Source organism: Oryctolagus cuniculus, chromosome 14 (genome assembly GCF_964237555.1).
Source record: "Oryctolagus cuniculus chromosome 14, mOryCun1.1, whole genome shotgun sequence".
Classification (NCBI taxonomy): domain Eukaryota; kingdom Metazoa; phylum Chordata; class Mammalia; order Lagomorpha; family Leporidae; genus Oryctolagus; species Oryctolagus cuniculus.
This window is the reverse complement of record NC_091445.1, coordinates 75322971-75342346: the sequence shown is the minus strand read 5'-3', so window position 1 is coordinate 75342346 and position 19376 is coordinate 75322971. Positions and strand designations below refer to the sequence as shown.

Here is a 19376-nt window from a genome sequence, read left to right as displayed (position 1 = left end):
CACAAATAACAAAGAAGAAGAAACCATTGGCTACCTTGGAAACACAGGGAGGGAACAGAGACAGGGTTGGAAGAAGGGACAGGGACAGGGACGGCTACAAGCAGGAGGTAACACCTGAACCCAGGCCCAAGGGAAGAGTCGGCTTGAGCCAGACAACGATGACTTGGAAGGCCTAAACAGTGGAGGAAACAGCTTACAAAAGGTTGCACATCAGGTTAGCCCAATGCTCTGATGGGTGTAGGCTGCAGTGCTGCTTGGGAAGGCTAGGGAACTAAAACACTGCACATGGGGCTGGCGCTGTGGTGCAGCTTGGTAAACCACCATTTGCAGCACCAGCATCCCATATGGGCACCGGTTTGAGTCCTGGCTGCTCCACTTCAGATCCAACTCCCTGCTGATGTGCCTGGAAAAGCAACAAAAGATGGCCCAAGTGCTTGGGCCCCTGCACCCACATGGGAGACCCAGAAGAAGCTCCCAGCTCCTGGCTTTGGCCTGGTCCAGCCCTGACCATTATGACCATTTGGGGAGCAAACCAGTGGATGGAAGATACCTTTCTTTTTCCCTAATTCTTACTTTCAAATAGGTAAATAAATAGGAAGGAAGGAAGGAAGGAAGGAAGGAAGGAAGGAAGGAAGGAAGGAAGGAAGGAAGGAAGGAAGGAAACATTGTCTATGATAATCTTAAAGTTTCCCGACCTTTTTAGCAGGACAGTAATACAACCTTCTTTACAGAGGAGGACTGAAGATATGGCCCAGAGTCTCTGGGCCAGAAAAGGAAGACCCAGCTTCTAGAAATCCCTATGTGCTGTCCTCTGGGCCATAGCTGCTCCTTGGAGAGGCTCCTTTGCCCCAGGCAGGCTGAGGCCACTTCTGGGCTTTTAAGCATCGAGTCCGTTAAAGAGTGGAAAACATTTCATGATATATTTATGTGTTTATTTTCATTTTTTGCAAGGCAGAGAGACAGACAGAGTTCCCATTGGATGGTTCACATACCCAATGGCAGCTGGGCCAGGCAGAGACCAAGAGTTGGGAACTCAATCCAGGTCTCCATTGTGGGTGTCAGGAACTCAACGACTTGGGCCAGGGTCCACATCAGCAGGAAGTTGGAGTCAGGAGGTAGAGTTGGAAACTGAACCCAGGCACTCCAATGTGGGATGGTCTCATCCCAACCACCAGGTGAATCACTCATTCCTGAGATATGTTTTGTTCATCAGTATTTAACAAATTAGGACCTGTGAAGATGGTGGAGTAGGGAGGGAGCTTGCTGCTCTAATCTAGGAAAAGATGGTTTTTAAAAAGTGAAAAGAGTGCAGTCTCAGGGAAGAGTTAGTGAGAAAACAGCAGAGGAAACTCTACACAAATTGGAAGGACACAGTGGACCTACATGAAAGGTGAGGACACACACAACTCAGGACCCCAACAGCTGAGAGCCTCCGCACCACCATTGGAGAATGAGGTGAGACCAAACTGCAGCAGCCCAAGCCACTGGCAATAAAGCTGCAGGATGAGCCTAGAGAGAATTTGGCTTGGAGCCCTGCAGGGGATAGTGTACCTGCCAAATTAAACAAAGGGGGGCCAGGTTTTCTCTCTCCCCGTCACCCTACAATGGCATTCTGTAACAAACTGATGGAGAGAAGGAGCCATTTTGGACATATGTAACAGCTGCACCAGCTCCTGTCTGAGCCAGTAAACAGAGATATCTGAGTCTAGTGGGGAACACAGACAGGGATGGGTGCTCATGACTGTGGGAGGCTTATGTGCCAGGACTGTTAAAACACTGAGGCAGCATGGGAGGACTCAAGCTTTGGCTGGGTCTTTGGGCAGTCACCATGGGAGGGTCCACATGATCAGGGCTCCCTGGTTCCCTGGCAAGAGACATTGCTGGGGTATATGAACTGACACTGAGGACTGTATGGATCCTTTGTATGGCAGAATAGACGAATAAGATACCCAGTGGGGCTAGCACCCAGGCACTGGTCTCCTTTTAGGAGAGGAACTCAGCTGAATCTATGCCAACAGACAAGAACAAACCTCCTCTCTGATTAAAAAGAGAGAGAGAAAGAATGTACCACTTCAAACCTGGCTGTGTCACCACAGACATGCCCTTCACCCTGGAGAACTGAACAGAGCTCCTTGACCACACCCACCACATACCTCTAGGTATTCCCAGAAAGCAGACACTCCACTAATCCACTCATAGTCCAAACATAAATGACGCCACAGCAAAAAAAAAAAAAAAAAAAAAAAAAAAAAAAAAAAGGAAAAGGAAAAGGAAAAAGAAACCAATGAGTATCTTTACAAATGATGAATAACAACAAATGCACCAGTTCAATAAGGAAGGCAACGTGACACACCCAAAAGAATATAATAACTGTTCAATACTAGATTGTGAAGATGATATTGAAGAAATGCCAAAAATGGAAATTTAAAAAAAAATTGATCATAGGATTACCTAGAAGTAATCAGAAGCTAATGCATGAACTACTGGAATCCATACATGACGTGAAAGAAAATTTCTCCCATGAAATTGAGATCTTAAAGAGAAATCAAAATGAAATCTTAGAAATAAAGAATTCAACAGAACAAATAAAAATGCAGTGGAAAGCCTTAACAACAGAATTGATGAAGCAGAAGAAAGAATATCCGACTTAGAAGACAAATGTTTGGAAATTTTACAGTCAGACCATAAACAAGAAATTAGAAAACTAAAAAACATGGTTGGGAATCTAAAGGATATTATCAAATGACCCAACTTACAGGTTCTAGGAGTTCCTGAAGGTGTGGAAAGAGAGAAAGGATTAGAAGGCCTTTTTAGTGAAATAATAACAGAAAATTTCCCCAATTTGGAGAAAGAAAGGGACATCCAAGTACAGGAAGCACATAGAACTCCTAATAGACATAAGCAGAAAATATTTTCACCACGACACATTGCAGTCAAACTCTCCACAGTAAAACAAAAGATTCTAAAATGTGCATGAAACACTAGATTACTTTTAGAGGTTCCCCAATTAGACTCACAGCAGATTTATCAGAAACCCTGCAGACTAGGAGAGCATGGCAAGAAATAATTCAAGTCTTAAGAGAAAAGAACTGTCAACCCAGAATACTATACTTGCAAAGTTCTCATTTATCAATGAAGGTGAAATTAAGACCTTCCATAAAAAACAGAAATTGAAAGAATTTGTCAGCACTTGTCTAGCCCCAAAGAAGATGCTTAAGATATGCTGCACACAGAAACACAGAAACATGGTCATCACTACGAAAGAAGGTAAAGGAAGGAAGTCTCCCAATAAAAGTACAAAGTAAAAAATTGAAATATTTATGGAAAAATGGTGGGGCAAAGTAGCTACTTATCAGTAGTCACCTTGAATGTAAATGGCCTCAACTCTCCAGTTAAAAGACACAGACTGGCTAAATGGATTAAAAGGTAAAACCCATCTATTTGCTGCATACAAGAAACACATCTCACCAACAAAGATGCACGCAGAATGAAAGTGAAAGGACAGAGAAAGATATTCCATGCTAACAGAAACCAAAAAAGAGCTGGTGTAGCCTTCTGAATACCAGAAAAAAAGACTTTAACACAAAAACTGTTAAAAGAGAAAGAAGGGCACTATGTGATGACTAAGGGATCAATTCAAGAGGAAGATGTAACTATTATAAATGTATATGCACCTAATTACAGGGCATCTGGCTATTTAAAGAAAATGTTAAGGGACTTAAAGGGAGACAGACTCCAATAAATTAGTGATGGGGGACTCAAATACCCCACTTTCAGCAATGGACAGAACAACCAGACAGAAAATCAGCAAGGAAACAGCAGAATTGATCTACTCTATAGACCATATGAACCTAACAAATATCTACAGAACTTTTCATCTTACAGTTACAGAACATAAATTCTTCTCAGCAGTGCATGGAACTTTCTTTAGGATTGACCACATGCTAGGCCATGAAGCAAGTCTCAGCAAATTAAAAAAAAAATCAAAATCATTCCATGAATCTTCTCAGACCACAATGAAATGAAGCTGGAAATTAGCAAATCAGGAATCCCTAGAGCATATGCAAACACATGGAGACTGAACAACACCCTCCTGAATGAACAGTGGGTCATAGAAGAAATCAAAAGAGAAACCAAATAATCTCTGGAAACAAATTAATACAACATTACAGCATATCAAAACTTAAGGGATACAGCCAAAGCAGTGTTAAGAGGAAAGTTTATAGCAATTGGTGCCGACCTCAAGAAATTGGAAAGGCACCAAACAAATTAGCTATCAATGAATCTCAAAATCTAGAAAAACAACAGCAACCCAAACCCAAAACTAGTAGGAAAAAGAAATAATTAGAGAACAAATCAACAAAATTGAAATTAAAAAAAATACAGGCTGGCGCCGCGGCTCAATAGGCTAATCCTCTGCTTGCGGCGCCGGCACACCGGGTTCTAGTCCTGGTTGGGGTGCCAGATTCTGTCCCAGTTGCCCCTCTTCCAGGCCAGCTCTCTGCTGTGGCCCGGGAGTGCAGTGGAGGATGGCACAAGTGCTTGGGCCCTGCACCCCATGGGAGACCAGGAGAAGCACCTGGCTCCTGCCTTCGGATCAGCGCGGTGCACCAGCCACAGTGCGCTAGCCGCAGCAGCCATTGGGGAGTGAACCAATGGCAAAAGGAAGACCTTTCTCTCTCTCTCTCTCACTGTCCACTCTGCCTGTCAAAAAAAAAAAAAAAAAAAAAGAAAAGAAAAAAAATGCAAAAGATCAGCAAAATAAAGAGCTGATTTTTTTGAAGAAATAAACAAAATTGACACAACATTGGCCCAACAAACCAAAAAAGTTAAGTGAAGACCCAAATCAATAAAATTAGAGATGAAAAGGAAATATAACAGCAGACACCACAGAAATAAAAATATTCATCAGAAATTACTACAAAGAGCAGTATGCCAACAAACTGGGAAACCAAAAAGAAATGGATAGATTCCTGGACACATTCAACCTACTTAAACTGAGCCATGAAAACACAGAAAACCTAAACTGATCATTACCAAGACGGAAACTGAATCAGTAATAAAGACTCTCCCAACAAAGAAAAGCCTAGGACCAGATAGCTTCACTGCTGAATTCTACCAGACATTTAAAGAACTAACTCCAATTCTTAAGTTATTCAAAACAACTGAAAGGGAGGGAATTCTCCCAAATTCTTTCTATGAAGCCAGCATCACCTTAATTCCAACCTGGAAAAGATGAAATAGGGAAAGAAAACTACAGATCAATTTCCCTGATGAACATAAATGCAAAAATCCTCAACAAAATACTAGCCAATCAAATCCTACAACATATCACAAAGATCATTAACTCGGACAAAGTGGGATTTATCCCTGGTATGCAGGGATGTTTCAACAATCACAAATCAATCAACATAATATACCATGTTAATAAACTGAAGAACAAAACCATATGATTATCTCAATAGATGCAGAGAAAGCATTTGATAAAACACAACACCCTTTCATGATGAAAACGCTAAGCAAATTGTTGTTTTGTTTTGTTTTGTTTTGTTTTTTTGACAGGCAGAGTGGACAGAGAGAGAGAGACAGAGAGAAAGGTCTTCCTTTTGTCGTTGGTTCACCCTCCAATGGCCGCCGCGGCTGGCACGCTGCGGCAGGCGCACCGCGCTGATCCAAAGGCAGGAGCCAGGTGCTTCTCCTGGTCTCCCATAGGGTGCAGGGCCCAAGTACTTGGGCCATCCTCCACTACACTCCCAGGCCACAGCAGAGAGCTGGTCTGGAAGAGTGGCAACCGGGACAGAATCCGGCACCCCGACCGGGACTAAAACCCGGTGTGCCGGCGCCGCAAGGTGGAGGATTAGCCTATTGAGCCACGGTGCCAGCCGCTAAGCAAATTGGGTTTAGAAGGAACATTCTTCAACACAATCAGGCAATTTATGACAAACCCATGGACAGCATCCTATTGGAAGGGGAAAATTTGGAATGATTCTCACTGAGAACCGAAACCAGACAAGGTCACCAGTGCTACTCAATATAGTCCTGAGGTTTTATTCATAGCCATTAGGCAAGAAAAAGAAATCAAAGGGATACAAACTGGGAAGGAGGAAGTGAAACTATCCCTAATGGCAGATGACAGGATTCTATACATAGGGGATCCAAATAACTAAGAGACTATTGGAACTCACAGAATAATTTGGTAAGTTGTAGAATATAAAATCAATACACAAAAATCAACAGCTTTTGTACATATAGACAATGCCATGGCTGAGACAGAACGTCTAAGATCAATCCCATTCACCATAACTACAAAATAAATCAAATACTTTGGGATAAATTTAACCAAGATTGTTAAAGATCTCTATGGAGAGAATTATAAAACATTAAAGAAACAAATAGAAGATACCAAAAAATGGAAAAATCTTTTATGTTCATGGACTAGAAAAATATCAATATCATTAAAATGTCCATTCTTCCAAAGGCAATTTACAGATTCAACGTGATACCAATCAAAATACCAAAGACATTCTTCTCAGATATAGAAAAAATGCTGAAATCATGTGGAAACACAGGAGACCTCAAATAGCGAAAGGAATCAAGCTGCAGATAGCGGACATGGTGCTCTGGCCAACAGACTCAACCCAACTGTGCTGAGCTGCCACCGCCACCACTTGCTATGAGCCACTGTTGCATCTGATTACCAAGTGCCTTCTAACTGGTCTCTCTGCTTCTGTCCTGGCTCTCCCCCCAGAACAGCCAATGTACCCCCTGACAACGTGACCCACTTCATACTCTTTCCTGCTCAAACCCTCCAGGGATGCCCATCCCACTGAAAGAGGAAAGCCACGCTCCTCCCAACAGCCTGGATGGCCCTCTGTGATCCGGACCCCTCCCACTCACTCTGGCTCATCAAATCTACCATGTCCATCACCACAATTCCCTACTCTTCCCTCTAGCCACACAGTTCCCTGCTGGGCTTCAAACACACAAAGTGAGCTTCTGCCTCAGGGTCTTTGCACCTGCTGTTGATGCCCTGCAGTGTCCCTCCCCTGGAGATCCATGAGGCTCACTCTCAAGTCCTTCAGGTCTTTACTTCACATCGGGAGGTCTGCCCTCATCATCTTGTTTAAAACAAAACACTCCCCACCCCATCACTACTCACACTCTCACCCCTCTTCTCTACTTTTATTCCCCATAGCATTTATCTTCTGAATAGCTTCCATTTCACAATTATATGCTTTTGTTTCTGTTCATCACATTTCCCGCAGCCAGACTGGTGCCAGGAACTAGTATGTGCTGAATGAATGAACTCCATCAACCCCAGGGTCCAGCGTATCTCTACTCGGCCAGTGGCTGCATCAAGCTTTTGAATCTGAATGACTTAATCCTATTTTGGCACTGGAGATAACTATCTTTTCCCCAGCAACCTCGTACAGTGATTTGTTTTCCTATAGTTTGTTCACAGGGAGAATACACAAGTCAGAAGTCTGGTCTCATGGGAAGTTCTTGTCTTGGGAGCTAAGCCACTGCCTGCAACACCAGCATCCCACATGAGCACTCGTTCAAGTCCCAGCTGCTTCCACCCCAGTTCCTTGCTAATGCACCTGGGAAAGCAGTGGGAGCTGGCCCAATGTTTAGGCCCCTGCCACCACATGGGAGACCTGGATGCAGTTCCAGGCTCCTGGCTCCAGCCTGGACCAGTACTGGCTATTGAGGCCATTTGGGGCGTGAACCAGTAGATGGTTCTAACTCTGCCAAATAAACAAATAAAAAAGTTTTTGTATTGAAGGAGCAAAATAACCAGTATGGCAAGTTATTACTTTCTCAACTAATTCAGGGCTTCAGACTCCAAGAACTTCAAGGGTGGAGAGTTCTCCAGTCTTGACCTCTTGTGAGAACTCCCGGCAGCCTGCTCAGAGGCCCGCAGTCCTCCGGATTCCTGGAGCACAGCTTGAGCCTTTGAAACTCTGCTGGTTGCATTTGGGAGAACAAACGGCAGCAACTTGGTATACGTGGCTTTGACAGCCAAAACCACAGCCCTTCGCCACTGGTTTAGAAGGGTGTGATGCACGGGGACTTTGCTGGGTTGTCTGGGGCACAGAACTGAATGCCACAGGCTGGGGCAGAGAGAAAGCGCTTCCATGGAACAGAGCCGCACCTGTGACCGATCCCTACTGCCTGGGGACTGCTCTGTTGTGCTGGCCCAGAGGAGACATGTGTCTTTGGGAAAAGCTGCCCTCAGAAAAGGCTGACCGCTAGTGTTGGAGACATCAGCACAGACAGGCAGCCTTTCACCATTTTCTTTGATCAAGTGCAGCGGAGTATTATTTGCAAACCTGGTAAGTCACAAAACTGCCTGATCGTACATCTGCAGTATTCGCTGCTCTGCGCTGAGCCCACCACTGGGATGCCAGGCAACGTCTCGGAGAAATCCACAACACCTCCTCCTCATTTCATGTAGATGTGCCTGGTATCCATGAGGACATGGGCAAGCCCTCAAGAACTCAAACTGCTGTCAGGAGACCTGGTTCAAATCCCAGCTCTGCCACATTGTGACGCTGTGACCATTACAAATGTCTAGCCCCAGTTTCTTGATTTGTAAAATGGTGTTATAGGGGAGTTCTACAGATAAAATAGTGGATATAATGACAGGTAATAAACAGTGCTATCTACCTAGAGCAAAGTTAAACACCTGATATGTGAGGACAAGGGAAAAGTAACCAGCATTAGCTCAGGGTCCGTAGTTGCTCTATACCAAGTGACAGGTATGCTGAGAAGCGGGAAGATTAGCCTGAGGTGGGGAGATTATGCAGGGCTTCACAGGGAAGGGTGCAAGAGAAAGGTTTTTGATTCAGAAAACAAAAGAGGGGCAAGCACTGGGGCGCAGCAGGTCAAGCCACCACCTGTGATGCCCACATCCCATACTGGAGTGCCCATTCAAGTTCCGGCTACTTGGCTTGGCATTCAGCCACCCAAATGAGACGAGGACGGAGTTCCAGGCTCTTGGCTTCTGCCTGGCCTAGACACAACCACTGTGGGCATTTAGGGAGTGAACCAGTGGATAAAAGATCTCCCTCTCTCCCTGTTACTCTGCCTTTCAAATACATTAGCATTTTTTAAAAGACCAACAATGTGTACAATATAATGTGGTCACAGCTGTCTTTACAGGCTACACATTCTCTTAACAGTACACCCCCTAATGCTGTTGACTTTCAACAAAGAGTAACACTAGGAAAATTAGCTTCATCTGATTGTGGTGAGTCCACTGTCTGCACACGATTGTTCTTGGGCCTTGTAGTTTGCTCACTGGTCTCAAAAGGGCTGGCACAGAGCTTTAGCTCCATCCACCTTTTGACACACTTCTGTAAATAAGATTATCTTCAGATGTGTTTTAAATAGTAAATACACCCAACCATTTAAATTCAAAAGATATAATAGGGTATAAGGTAAAAGTCTCCCTCCTACCCTTGCTTCACAGTTGCTAGCACCAAAAACAAACCATGTCACCTTACTCCCAGCTTCTTGCATTTACTTTCCTAAGTAATCCACACATGTATAACATATGTAGTTTTCTTCAAAGAGTAGCATACGAAATATCATTCTGCCTCCCTCTTTTCTTTTCCTTGGGAAAATTCTCTATTGGCATATAGGGAGCTTTCTCACCTTGCTTTTCAATGACCAGTATCTATATTTCTCAACCCTATGAAATTTATGAGGCCACTTGTCAACAGGAGCACCTAAAAGGTCAAGTTTTCTTCACATGGCTTCTAGAATTGGAGCCATCAAACATCACCATTTGTCAAGCAGTTCCTTTTCTCTGAAATTACTTTTTCTCAAAGTGCCTTGGTTCCCGCAGAGAACACAGACTTAAGGACTTCACACTCATGGGGTTATAGCCTTGTAATGGGTATGCAGTTAGCACCTTGCTCCATTTGGCTGACAACAGAACTCACAAAGGCCAAGAGCTATCGAAGTAATTTCAGATGTAGACTCGGGGCACCCATGGATCCACTGAAGCCAAATCTAACTTGTTAAACACTAAACTGCACTCTGATTTTTTTTTTTTTATTAAAGGCAAGTTTCGCCTCAAGGGAACCATTTTGAGTCAAACACCAAAAGTTGTATTTTCTAAAACTCTGAGTTTGGGCGACAGGGGAATGAATGAATCATCTAATCACAAATTTGGCCTTCACTGATATTTGATTCAGGCCTGGCCGCTCCGAAGACCACCCACAGGCATGAACTCCAGCTTCCTAGTTGCATGGACTCTCATCCACCCTCCCGGGCAGGCCAGAGCCCGGAGCAGGCTGCCCCTTTGTCCCAGGCCTCAAGCACATAATTTTAAGATGTGAAAGAGGCCGGCACCGCGGCTCAACAGGCTAATCCTCCGCCTAGCAGCGCCGGCACACCGGGTTCTAGTCCTGGTAAGGGCGCCAGATTCTGTCCCAGTTGCCTCTCTTCCAGGCCAGCTCTCTGCTGTGGCCCAGGAGTGCAGTGGAGGATGGCCCTGCACCCCATGGGAGACCAGGAGAAGCACCTGGCTCCTGCCTTCGGATCAGCGCGGTGCGCCAGCGAAGCATGCCGGCCGCGGCGGCCATTGGAGGGTGAACCAACGGCAAAAGGAAGACCTTTCTCTCTGTCTCTCTCACTGTCCACTCTGCCTGGTAAAAAAAAAAAAAAAAAAAAAAAAAAAGATGTGAAAGAACACACAAAAAACACAATATCTGTTAGGTGAATCAAAGCCAAATCCTGAGCTGTCCTATCAGACACTCCTGGCTGGAGCTATGCACCAACTTCCTGAACATAAAAAGGATCTTCAAAAAATTCACAGGAAACACAAAGGATGGAAAAATTATGCATAGATTTCCAAACTTTTTTGTTATGGTATTTTATTGAAATCCTTTAGACAAAGCCAGTTATTTGTAGAAGACAAAGTCAATGCAAGCTTTCCAGTTGACACATAAAGGCCCCAGAATTTTTTTTTTTTTTTTTTGCATTTGCTGACAGCTGCTCAGGAGGCTGTAAGTGCCCCGCATCAGTTAGAGGCCATCCTTTTGTCAGCAAATCCATTGCCAGAGAGAAAGGGCTTGCTCCCCACAGATAGTCTGAGGATGAAGTAGCATCCCAGCCATCCCAACACTGTGTCTCTTAAGACATAGCTTGTAAACCTTAGGCCTTCGGAACCTTTGTGAAGAGACGCTGTCCCTGGCTGGGCCTCCAGACCCCCATCCTCTCTGCTCACTGATACACTGCCCAAAGCCTTACTCCTCGTGATGAAATAAGACACAAAACCTAGTAACTGAGTCCTCCAGCCACCACCTGCATTTTCCACGGACTGTTCCAAGACCCCTCAGGCCTTGAGGACCAAGGAGGCCTCTCAGTGACAGGGGGCTATCGCTGGAGAGTGGAGCCCCTGTCCACTCCAGTGGACAGCAGAAAATTGGGCAGAACAGCAGGGGCTGGGAGCTGGAATGTGGTTTGCTCCAGGAAGCCCTGCCTACCTGGAACCCAAGTGTGGATTCCTTAATTTCCATAGCACAACAGACAAGGAGGTTCCTGTGACTTAAATCCTTCATTGCACCTTTTCTCAGTCACTGAGGGTCTTCATGGTGTCCCTGCTTTTGTCATGCCTTGAGCTCAGAGATTTTCCTCTGCTATTCGATTCTCACAAACCTTGAATTTTCGAATGTCTGTGAAGGGGAAAGTGAAATGAATAGCCCAGGGTCACACAATGGTTGGGAATATGGCTATCATACCTTAAGTACCTAGTTCTGGAATTATTAACAATTCCCAAGTGTGTTATGTACAGGGCGTATTGCAAAAGTTAATGACTTTACATGGTAGGTAAGCGAACACCCTCAACAATCCAATAAAATCTAAGTAGGCCTACCATACGACTGAGGAAACTGAGGCTCAGCAACAGGTGAACTGCCTGAGTTCATAGAGTGCAGACAGTGGGCTGGGACCAGGTCTCTGGTTGCAAAGCATTGCCTTTCTCACTGCCGTCAGCTTGCACAAGTCCAGCAACGCCGCATTCTGTCCAAAGACTGAAATCTTACACCACTAGAAAAATAAGGTCCAACGCACCTGGCCATTTTGGAGATCATTTCCAGGGTGGACCGATGGGACACACAGCAACAACACGACACATATCTTGACTGTTTGAGCCCCTTGAAGGTGGCTTCATACAGACAACTGGCCTCACCCTTGGAACACTTCGGGTCCAGTCTATCCAGTGAGGCTGGACTACCCTTTAAGGCAGGCTGGCTAACATGGCAGTTTGAGGAGCTCCATCTCTGCTACAGGAGTAATGGGATTGGGATATCCTGGGATCAAGGATGAGCGGGAAGACGTTGAGATGCCTGGAAAGGCCATAGCCATGAACCCATCCTTTATTAACTATCCCTACACATCAGAGGCCCGGGACCGGGGTGACCAGGCCTGCTTTCTACTACTGAGTGCCTCAGTTTCTGACCCTGGAGACCTAGCACAGCAGTGTTTTTCTCTATCCTACCCTAGCATCACTTCTCAGATTCACCAGAGCTTACCACTTGGGAATTCCCTATTGCTCCTATCTGAGACCAGGAAGAAATGGATACTGCTAGTCCTGACTTTGGTCACCAGAAATTAAACCTGTGGTTCTGTCAAGGCTCTTATTATTTTTTAAAATCTGAAAGGCAGAATGGAGAGAGAGAGAGAGATCTTCCACCCACTGGTTCATTTACCAAATGGTTGTGGCTAGGGCTGGGTCTGGATCAGATGGAAATCAGAACCCAGAACTCTCTCTGGGTCTCCCATGTGGGTGGCAGGGGGCCCAAGGATTCAGGCCATCTTCTGCCTGTTTCCCAGGCACATGAGCAGGGAGCTGGATCAGAATTGGAACAGCCTAGACTCGAACCAGTACTCACATAGGATGCTATGTGAGTATGTCAGCCCTGCCAAGAGTCTTCATGTGGCAACTGAAATGTACTTACACATACATGGAGATGGGAGTGGAACAGCACCAGAAGGTCCCAGCTGGCAGGCAGCCCGGTCTCCAGCAGCCTGTCACCAGCTCTTCCTGCTAAGAGACAAAGCTGCTGGGCTCAGCAGTGGCTCTCCTGCTTCCCAGCAACAATGGGTGCAAAGAGATTCTGAGAGGCTCCCTTTGCAGCTGTGTGCCCCCAGTGCACAGAGAACGACAGGATCCCTATCAGTCCAGCAGTGGACTGTGGTCAGGCGAGTTCTGAAAAGCAGGGAGATGGCATCCAGTATAATCCAGTTTAAAAAGAACAGACTTAAGCCACATCTCAAGTTGGATCTCAGCATCATCACTCAATTTGTGTGAACTTGGGTAAAAGGTATTAGATCCAATTTTAACTTTTCTATAAACTGGACACTGGACACGTGTGTGGCACAGCTTGCTGAATCGTTGCTTGGAATGGCAGCATCTCATACCAGAGTGCCTAGGTTTGAGTCCTTCTGCTTCGGATCCAGCTTCCTGCTAACACACATGCGGGGAGGCAGCAGATGATGGTTCAAGTGCGTGGGCGCCATCCAAGAGAGCTAGATGGAGGTGCAGGCTCCTGGCTTCAGCCTGGCCCAGCTATGGCTGCAGGGAGCATTTGGGAAGTGAACCAGTGTAAGGAAGATGTCTGTATCTTTGTCTTTCAAATAAAATGAAAACTTTATATTTAAGCTGGACATGAAATACTTCTCCTAGCTTGTTGTGAGGGTTATCAGGTAAAGCTCATGTTAGAGAGGCAGCAACCGCTCCTTTCTTTCCGTGCACACTCTAAGAGAACATCTCCTTTTCATAGTCTTCCCAGACCATGAATGATCCGTGCAGCTTGGAACAAGCATCCACACTGATCCAAGCAGATCTGTGAACTGAACAACGGCTTGGGCTATTGAGAGATACTGGAAGGGGCCACGAAAGCCAGACCACCAGGAGATAAAAGGGTGTAAGGATCAAGTATCAGGGGACATCACCCAACCAAGGTGCAAGCTGGATTCCAGATGATGCTTTGGCCCCTTGTGGAATGCACCAGGTCACAGTTAGGCTTATGCAAGGTCAAGGCTGGCCCGATTCTGGCAACAAACAGAATGTGTGGAGAACTTTACTCAAGTACCTACGATGCACTGGGATTGGGCTCATGGTAACTTATGGCAAAACACCTCACAGGTGACTGCTCTATGCTGAATTACTGATGCACCTAACTCAAGCAGAGATTCCACAGGGACCACTTAACACACTCATGGTTTTAAATTTATCAAAATAGCTATACAGCTTCAATGTGTTTCAAAGGAACTATTTACATGGCCACTAGAGATGGGAGCTGAAGACAGAGAACTTGCTCTTCTTTTGTGTGTCAGTCTCACATTAAATAAATGCCTCCTTGACGAATGGAGAAAAAATTATAATATCCCATTGCAGCCTAGAAATAAAGCAACCTTTGTTTATTTTTTTAAAAGACATACACAGCTGATCTGTGCTAATCATAACATTCTGAAGAAAATAAAAACAATATCCAACATTTCTAGCCAATAAATAAATAATACCCTGTTTTACTTATTCTGTTAGCCCAAGAAAAAGTGGGAAAATGAGAAAACTAGATAATGCATACGGATTTAAAGGTATCAGACATGGTGTTTCATTCTGAAAAAAGGAAGACATAGATGGGGAAAAATGGCCAACACAATGACTAATGAATGACATTTAGAGGTTTACACAAAAGCTTTGCAAACTTGACAGATCAGAACATTTTTCAAGTCTCTAATTATGAGAACAGCAGCACAATGTAAGACAATGGAAATTCTCCATTTAAAACTCTGCTGTGTTATTAGGAGTAAATGTGAGACAACCATCAGCGAAGATCCAGAAAATCCAGATTCCTGTGATATTTGAGTCTATGTGCACTGGCTTTAAGTTTCATGTTCCCTCATGCTAGGTGTGAATTGTACCTTCAGCTACAACAACCTGCAAGCGTAATGGACTACAGTGGCTGGCTATAGAACCAGGCTCACTGCATTACAGCTACAGCACATCATCAACTCCATCTGTCATTAAAATACCCAAAGCAGGCTCAGGTACAGTGCACTCTCACGTTACAAACACATTGCACACCAGAATCACAAAGTACAGAAATAAAGACAAATTATGGCATGAAGGGTATGATACTTTATTTAAAAAAAAAATCTGTCCCACACTGATCACCCTGACCAGCACTCACATGATAATGGCTTTTCTCTTGGGTATTAACATTGCAGTATTTTTATATACTGAAATGTTTCAATAGGACCAAGAACGTTAGAGGGTAAAGATCTTAGATGAAAATGAACACTAATAATTCTGGTGTCCTACCCAGCAGAATTAATTTAACCCCTTGTGAATCAGTGGCATTGTAACGGCAAGTAGTTATGAAGAAACTCCATTCTCTTAGAAGTAGGCAGTGTGACTGTTTACTTCCTTGTACTTTCATTTTTATGTTTTTCAAACTTAAGCTATGTCCACCCTGGCTAAAGCACATACAGGACACCTCAAATAACTTCCATGCTACCATTGCACAAATTTACTGATTTTACTAAAAAAAGGAAAAAAAAAAAGAGAGAAGAGAAAAAAAAAATCAAACTGCCATCAAAAGAACAAGGCATATAAAAGTGACTTTCAAATCATTGGAAAAGTATAGTGCTTACTTGTCCCGTACAGACTCAAACTTAGATTAAATGCTATAATTATAACCTCCAAATTTCTGCAATAAAATTAATATTTTTATGTATCAGTTTTGTTTATAGAACTATCTTTTGCAACAGATGAAAAACATTATTTTAGAGAACGACATATTTGGTGACAGTTGCACGTATCTGTAGTAAAGACATAGCCACGTGATGTGAAATCTGGCTCTCAGTAAGCTAAGGTACAAAATTTTGACCAATGCTCAAGATTACAATAATTTGATCTGAAAAATCCAACCCATGAGATTCCTTTTTCAAAAGAGCAAATGTGCTGTTGAGTAATTGTTCCAGTAACCTTTCCCTGTCGTGACTACCCGCAGATGGAACCCCTTCCGGTCTCATCACCACTCACCAACAGCTCAGGCTAACCCCTTTACTTCTGGGTCACCATTTCAGTACCCAGGAGTTTCTGAGGCAGCGGAAGATCAACTTTATAGAAACAGTACATACTTGAACCTTTCAGTGACAGTTCTGAAATCTGTAAACTCAAGAATCACATTATTAAGCTCAGCAACTATAAAAAAAAAAATTGAGATTCTGGTACGTCAAGCCAGCAATCTCTTTGTGCTTTTTAACTTAAGCTGCTTTTGAATCTTTTTGGTATTTATCAGCCATTTATATTTCCCTTGAAACAGTAAAAGAATATATTTAAAATAATTTTTAAGGGTAAAAGTCCTGCGGGGTGGGGGCTTAGGAATACTATTTAAAACACATTATAAATCATTATTTTTTTTCCTTCAGCATCTGGAATAGTAGAAATTATTTCTGGTCCCTCCTTAGATCAACCAACACCACTTTGCATCACATATAACACTGAAATTTACAGACATCCCTGAAAGTTTTTGATTAAGTAAACAAGTGAATCACAGTGGAGTCTCAATCAGTTAACAGTGTAGATCCATTAAAAAAAGAAAACTGAGTATTAAATCTTCAATCTAAAAAAAGAGAAAAAAAAAGAAAAACCAAACCCATCCAAGAACTGAAACCGAGTGTGTGTTGTCACTGATCCTGTACTTGCATCCTCTGATTGATCAGACTCCTCCTCTGCCTGTCGCAAAACAAGTCTGCTGAAATCTTCACGCCAAGTTCTCAGGACACCTGTGTGAAGAGGCTATGCTACTGTCGCGTCTACGGGAAGATGGTGGCAGGTGGCACCGTGTCTTCCCTAATGGATTTCGCACCCAAAGATGAACTTCAAGTCTCCCTCCTCAGCACTCACCAGCATCTTAGCAGGAGATAACGCTTGCTGTGCAAATTGATGACAGCTGATCCTCCCATCCCAACCCCACCGCCAACATGAGGTTATCATCAGTTTGTCATTGTATGCACTGGTCTTTCACTCTTTCAATCAGAGACGATGTGGCTTACTTAAAAAGGGGAGGTTTGGGGGGAGAAAAGAAAAACCAAGAGTCTAAAGGCACAAAGTCGCATAGCTGCTCTAGTTGGAGTTTGTAAACAGAGAATAGGTTGAATTTAGGTAATCCCAATCTATGAGAGTAAAAAGGCATCCGCAGCAGGCTTGGATCCAGCCAGCTTCTTTGAGACCCTTCATGGGTTTTGAGGTCTACAAAGTATGCACTAAAATACCCATACTTGAAAAAGCAATAAGGCAAATAGTATAATCATTATTCCAAAAGTTACAATGGTAGTGTAGGCATACATAGTATAATTTAGTTACAATGCGTGGTACTGTTCCTATTATATAACCATATTAACTGTTTCTTTCCTACATAATTATATATTCAGCTGGGTTTCAGTTGAACACAAAACCATCCTTGTACCACCACTGATAGTTGGCAATAGCTCTTTGATAGCAGTTTTTATTCTGCTGAAGAATTATCCTTGAACTGGAAAAAAAAAAGAAGTCCACAATCCAATGTCCAGTCATTAAACACTATCATATTTGTGAAGAGCTTCTTCCAACTTCTGGGTCACTTTTTGGAAAAATATTATTTGCTGTTGTAAGAAATGCTGCATCTGTGATTTAAAGTCTCTTACTCGAATTTGATGGAAGTGGTGGATTTCAGCCAAAGTGGCAAAAGAAATAGTGTTACAGCGGTCCTGGATCCCGTCGGCCTTCTGGACTTCCATCTTCCCCTCCTCCACGTGGCGCCTACTCTCCTTCACTTTGGTAAGAGCTCCTGCAGTTAAAAACAATAACAAATTCAAACATACACACATATCCCAATGGCACCGCTACACATTAAACAGAATCCTGAGTTGTAAATACTCACCTGAACTGCTTTAAAGTCCTTTGGAATTTAAAGTGACGACTGTACATAATTCATTTAAAAAAAAAAAAAAAAAAGGACGGAATCTCACGGCTTCTGAAAACACCACATTGACCAAGTATCTATACTGGTATCAATATTGCCATATTGACCAAGTATCTGTAGTATTTCTCATCTCTTCCAAGTATAGATGCTCTTACTCAGACAATAAGCTGCAAGGAATTATCTTTAAAAAGACAAACTAAAAGCTGTGAGGCCATCATCACATTCACATATACTGAAGAGAGTTAGATATAAAATATCCACAGGCATATGGCACAGTGGTTAAGTCCCCACTTGGGACTCCCACATCTCATACTGGAGTACCAGGTTCCAGTCTTGGTGATCCAGCTTCCTGCTAATGTACACCCTGGGAGGCAGCAAGTAATGGCTCAAGTACTTGGGTCCCTGCCACCCACATGGGAGACCAAGCTCCTGGCTTCAGACTGGCCCTGCCTTGGATGTTGCAGACATTTGGGGAGTGAACAGGCAGATGGACGATCTCCCTCTGCCTTTCAAACATAATGAAAATAAATCCTTTAACTAAAAATGTTTTCAAAACCCCATGAAGGATCCAAACCCACTTCCTCAGCAAGTCCCACTGAGCGATTACTGTATCAGGCTCCTCAAGAGCCAGCCTCTGAAACATGTGAGTAGTGACTCAGGTTATGTTTTGGAAACTATGTCAGGGTCATGGAGGGTGCCTGGCATACATCACCAGCCTCCAATTAGAGGCTGTACTTCTCCAGGCTTCTCCAGGCCGGCAAAAGGCCCATGTGTTGTTCCTCCAGACTAAATGCGGAGCTGTGGTGCTCGGGACCCAGAGGGCCTGGTGATGCAGACAGAGAGCTCGGCACACGCGCCTGGTTCTGACCCCATCTTCTGTCAGGACACCCACACCCAGAGCCTGCAGCAGGAAGAATTCGCCACTTCTTCCCCAGGGGCCACAAGGATCAGTGGGTTTGAAATCTGTCCTCATGATGACTTAGAATGGCACTAGAAGAGGGCTAGCCTTTCATCTGGGGGTGGGCACCAGTCGTCCTGGCCGGGCTGCTTGAGGGTGGCCTCTCGCAGAAGCATGGTCATTTGAGGACACAGAAGGCTGAGGGTGTTTAGGGTAGGAAATGGATTAGTCATGGGTTACTGGGAAGCTTCGATCACATGAACACAGCCAGCGTAGGAATGCAAACTTCCCAACTCCATGTAGCGCCCACTCTTACTAAATCAGACTAAAAGATGAGTGGGCAGAAAGAAACAGGACACCCAGGAGGGCAGCCTGGGAACACCCACTCCACAGGAAAGCAAGGCAGCCAGTGTGGAGGAGGAAGGAGCAAGAAAGCTTTGCTTCAGCGACGCTCAGTTTTACCTAAAGATGAAAGGGAGATGTCCTGTTTC

General features: G+C 44.1%; 1 protein-coding gene across 8 annotated transcripts in view; it reads right to left on the bottom strand.

Moving 5' to 3' along the window:
* SNX18 (sorting nexin 18) overlaps positions 1–19376 on the bottom strand; it is a 303319-nt gene that overhangs the window by 262670 nt on the left and 21273 nt on the right. For 2 of the 8 annotated variants that reach the window (XR_011382048.1, XM_008262203.4), the window contains exon 2: positions 1877–17852. The exons of the other annotated variants lie outside the window; for them this stretch is intronic. Coding sequence is in view for 1 of the 2 variants with exons in the window: in XM_008262203.4 (XP_008260425.3) it covers positions 17599–17852 (254 nt within the window). In the remaining variant the exon portion in view is untranslated. Of the gene's footprint in view, positions 1–1876; positions 17853–19376 lie in introns of those variants that run through there. 8 annotated transcript variants of the gene reach the window in all.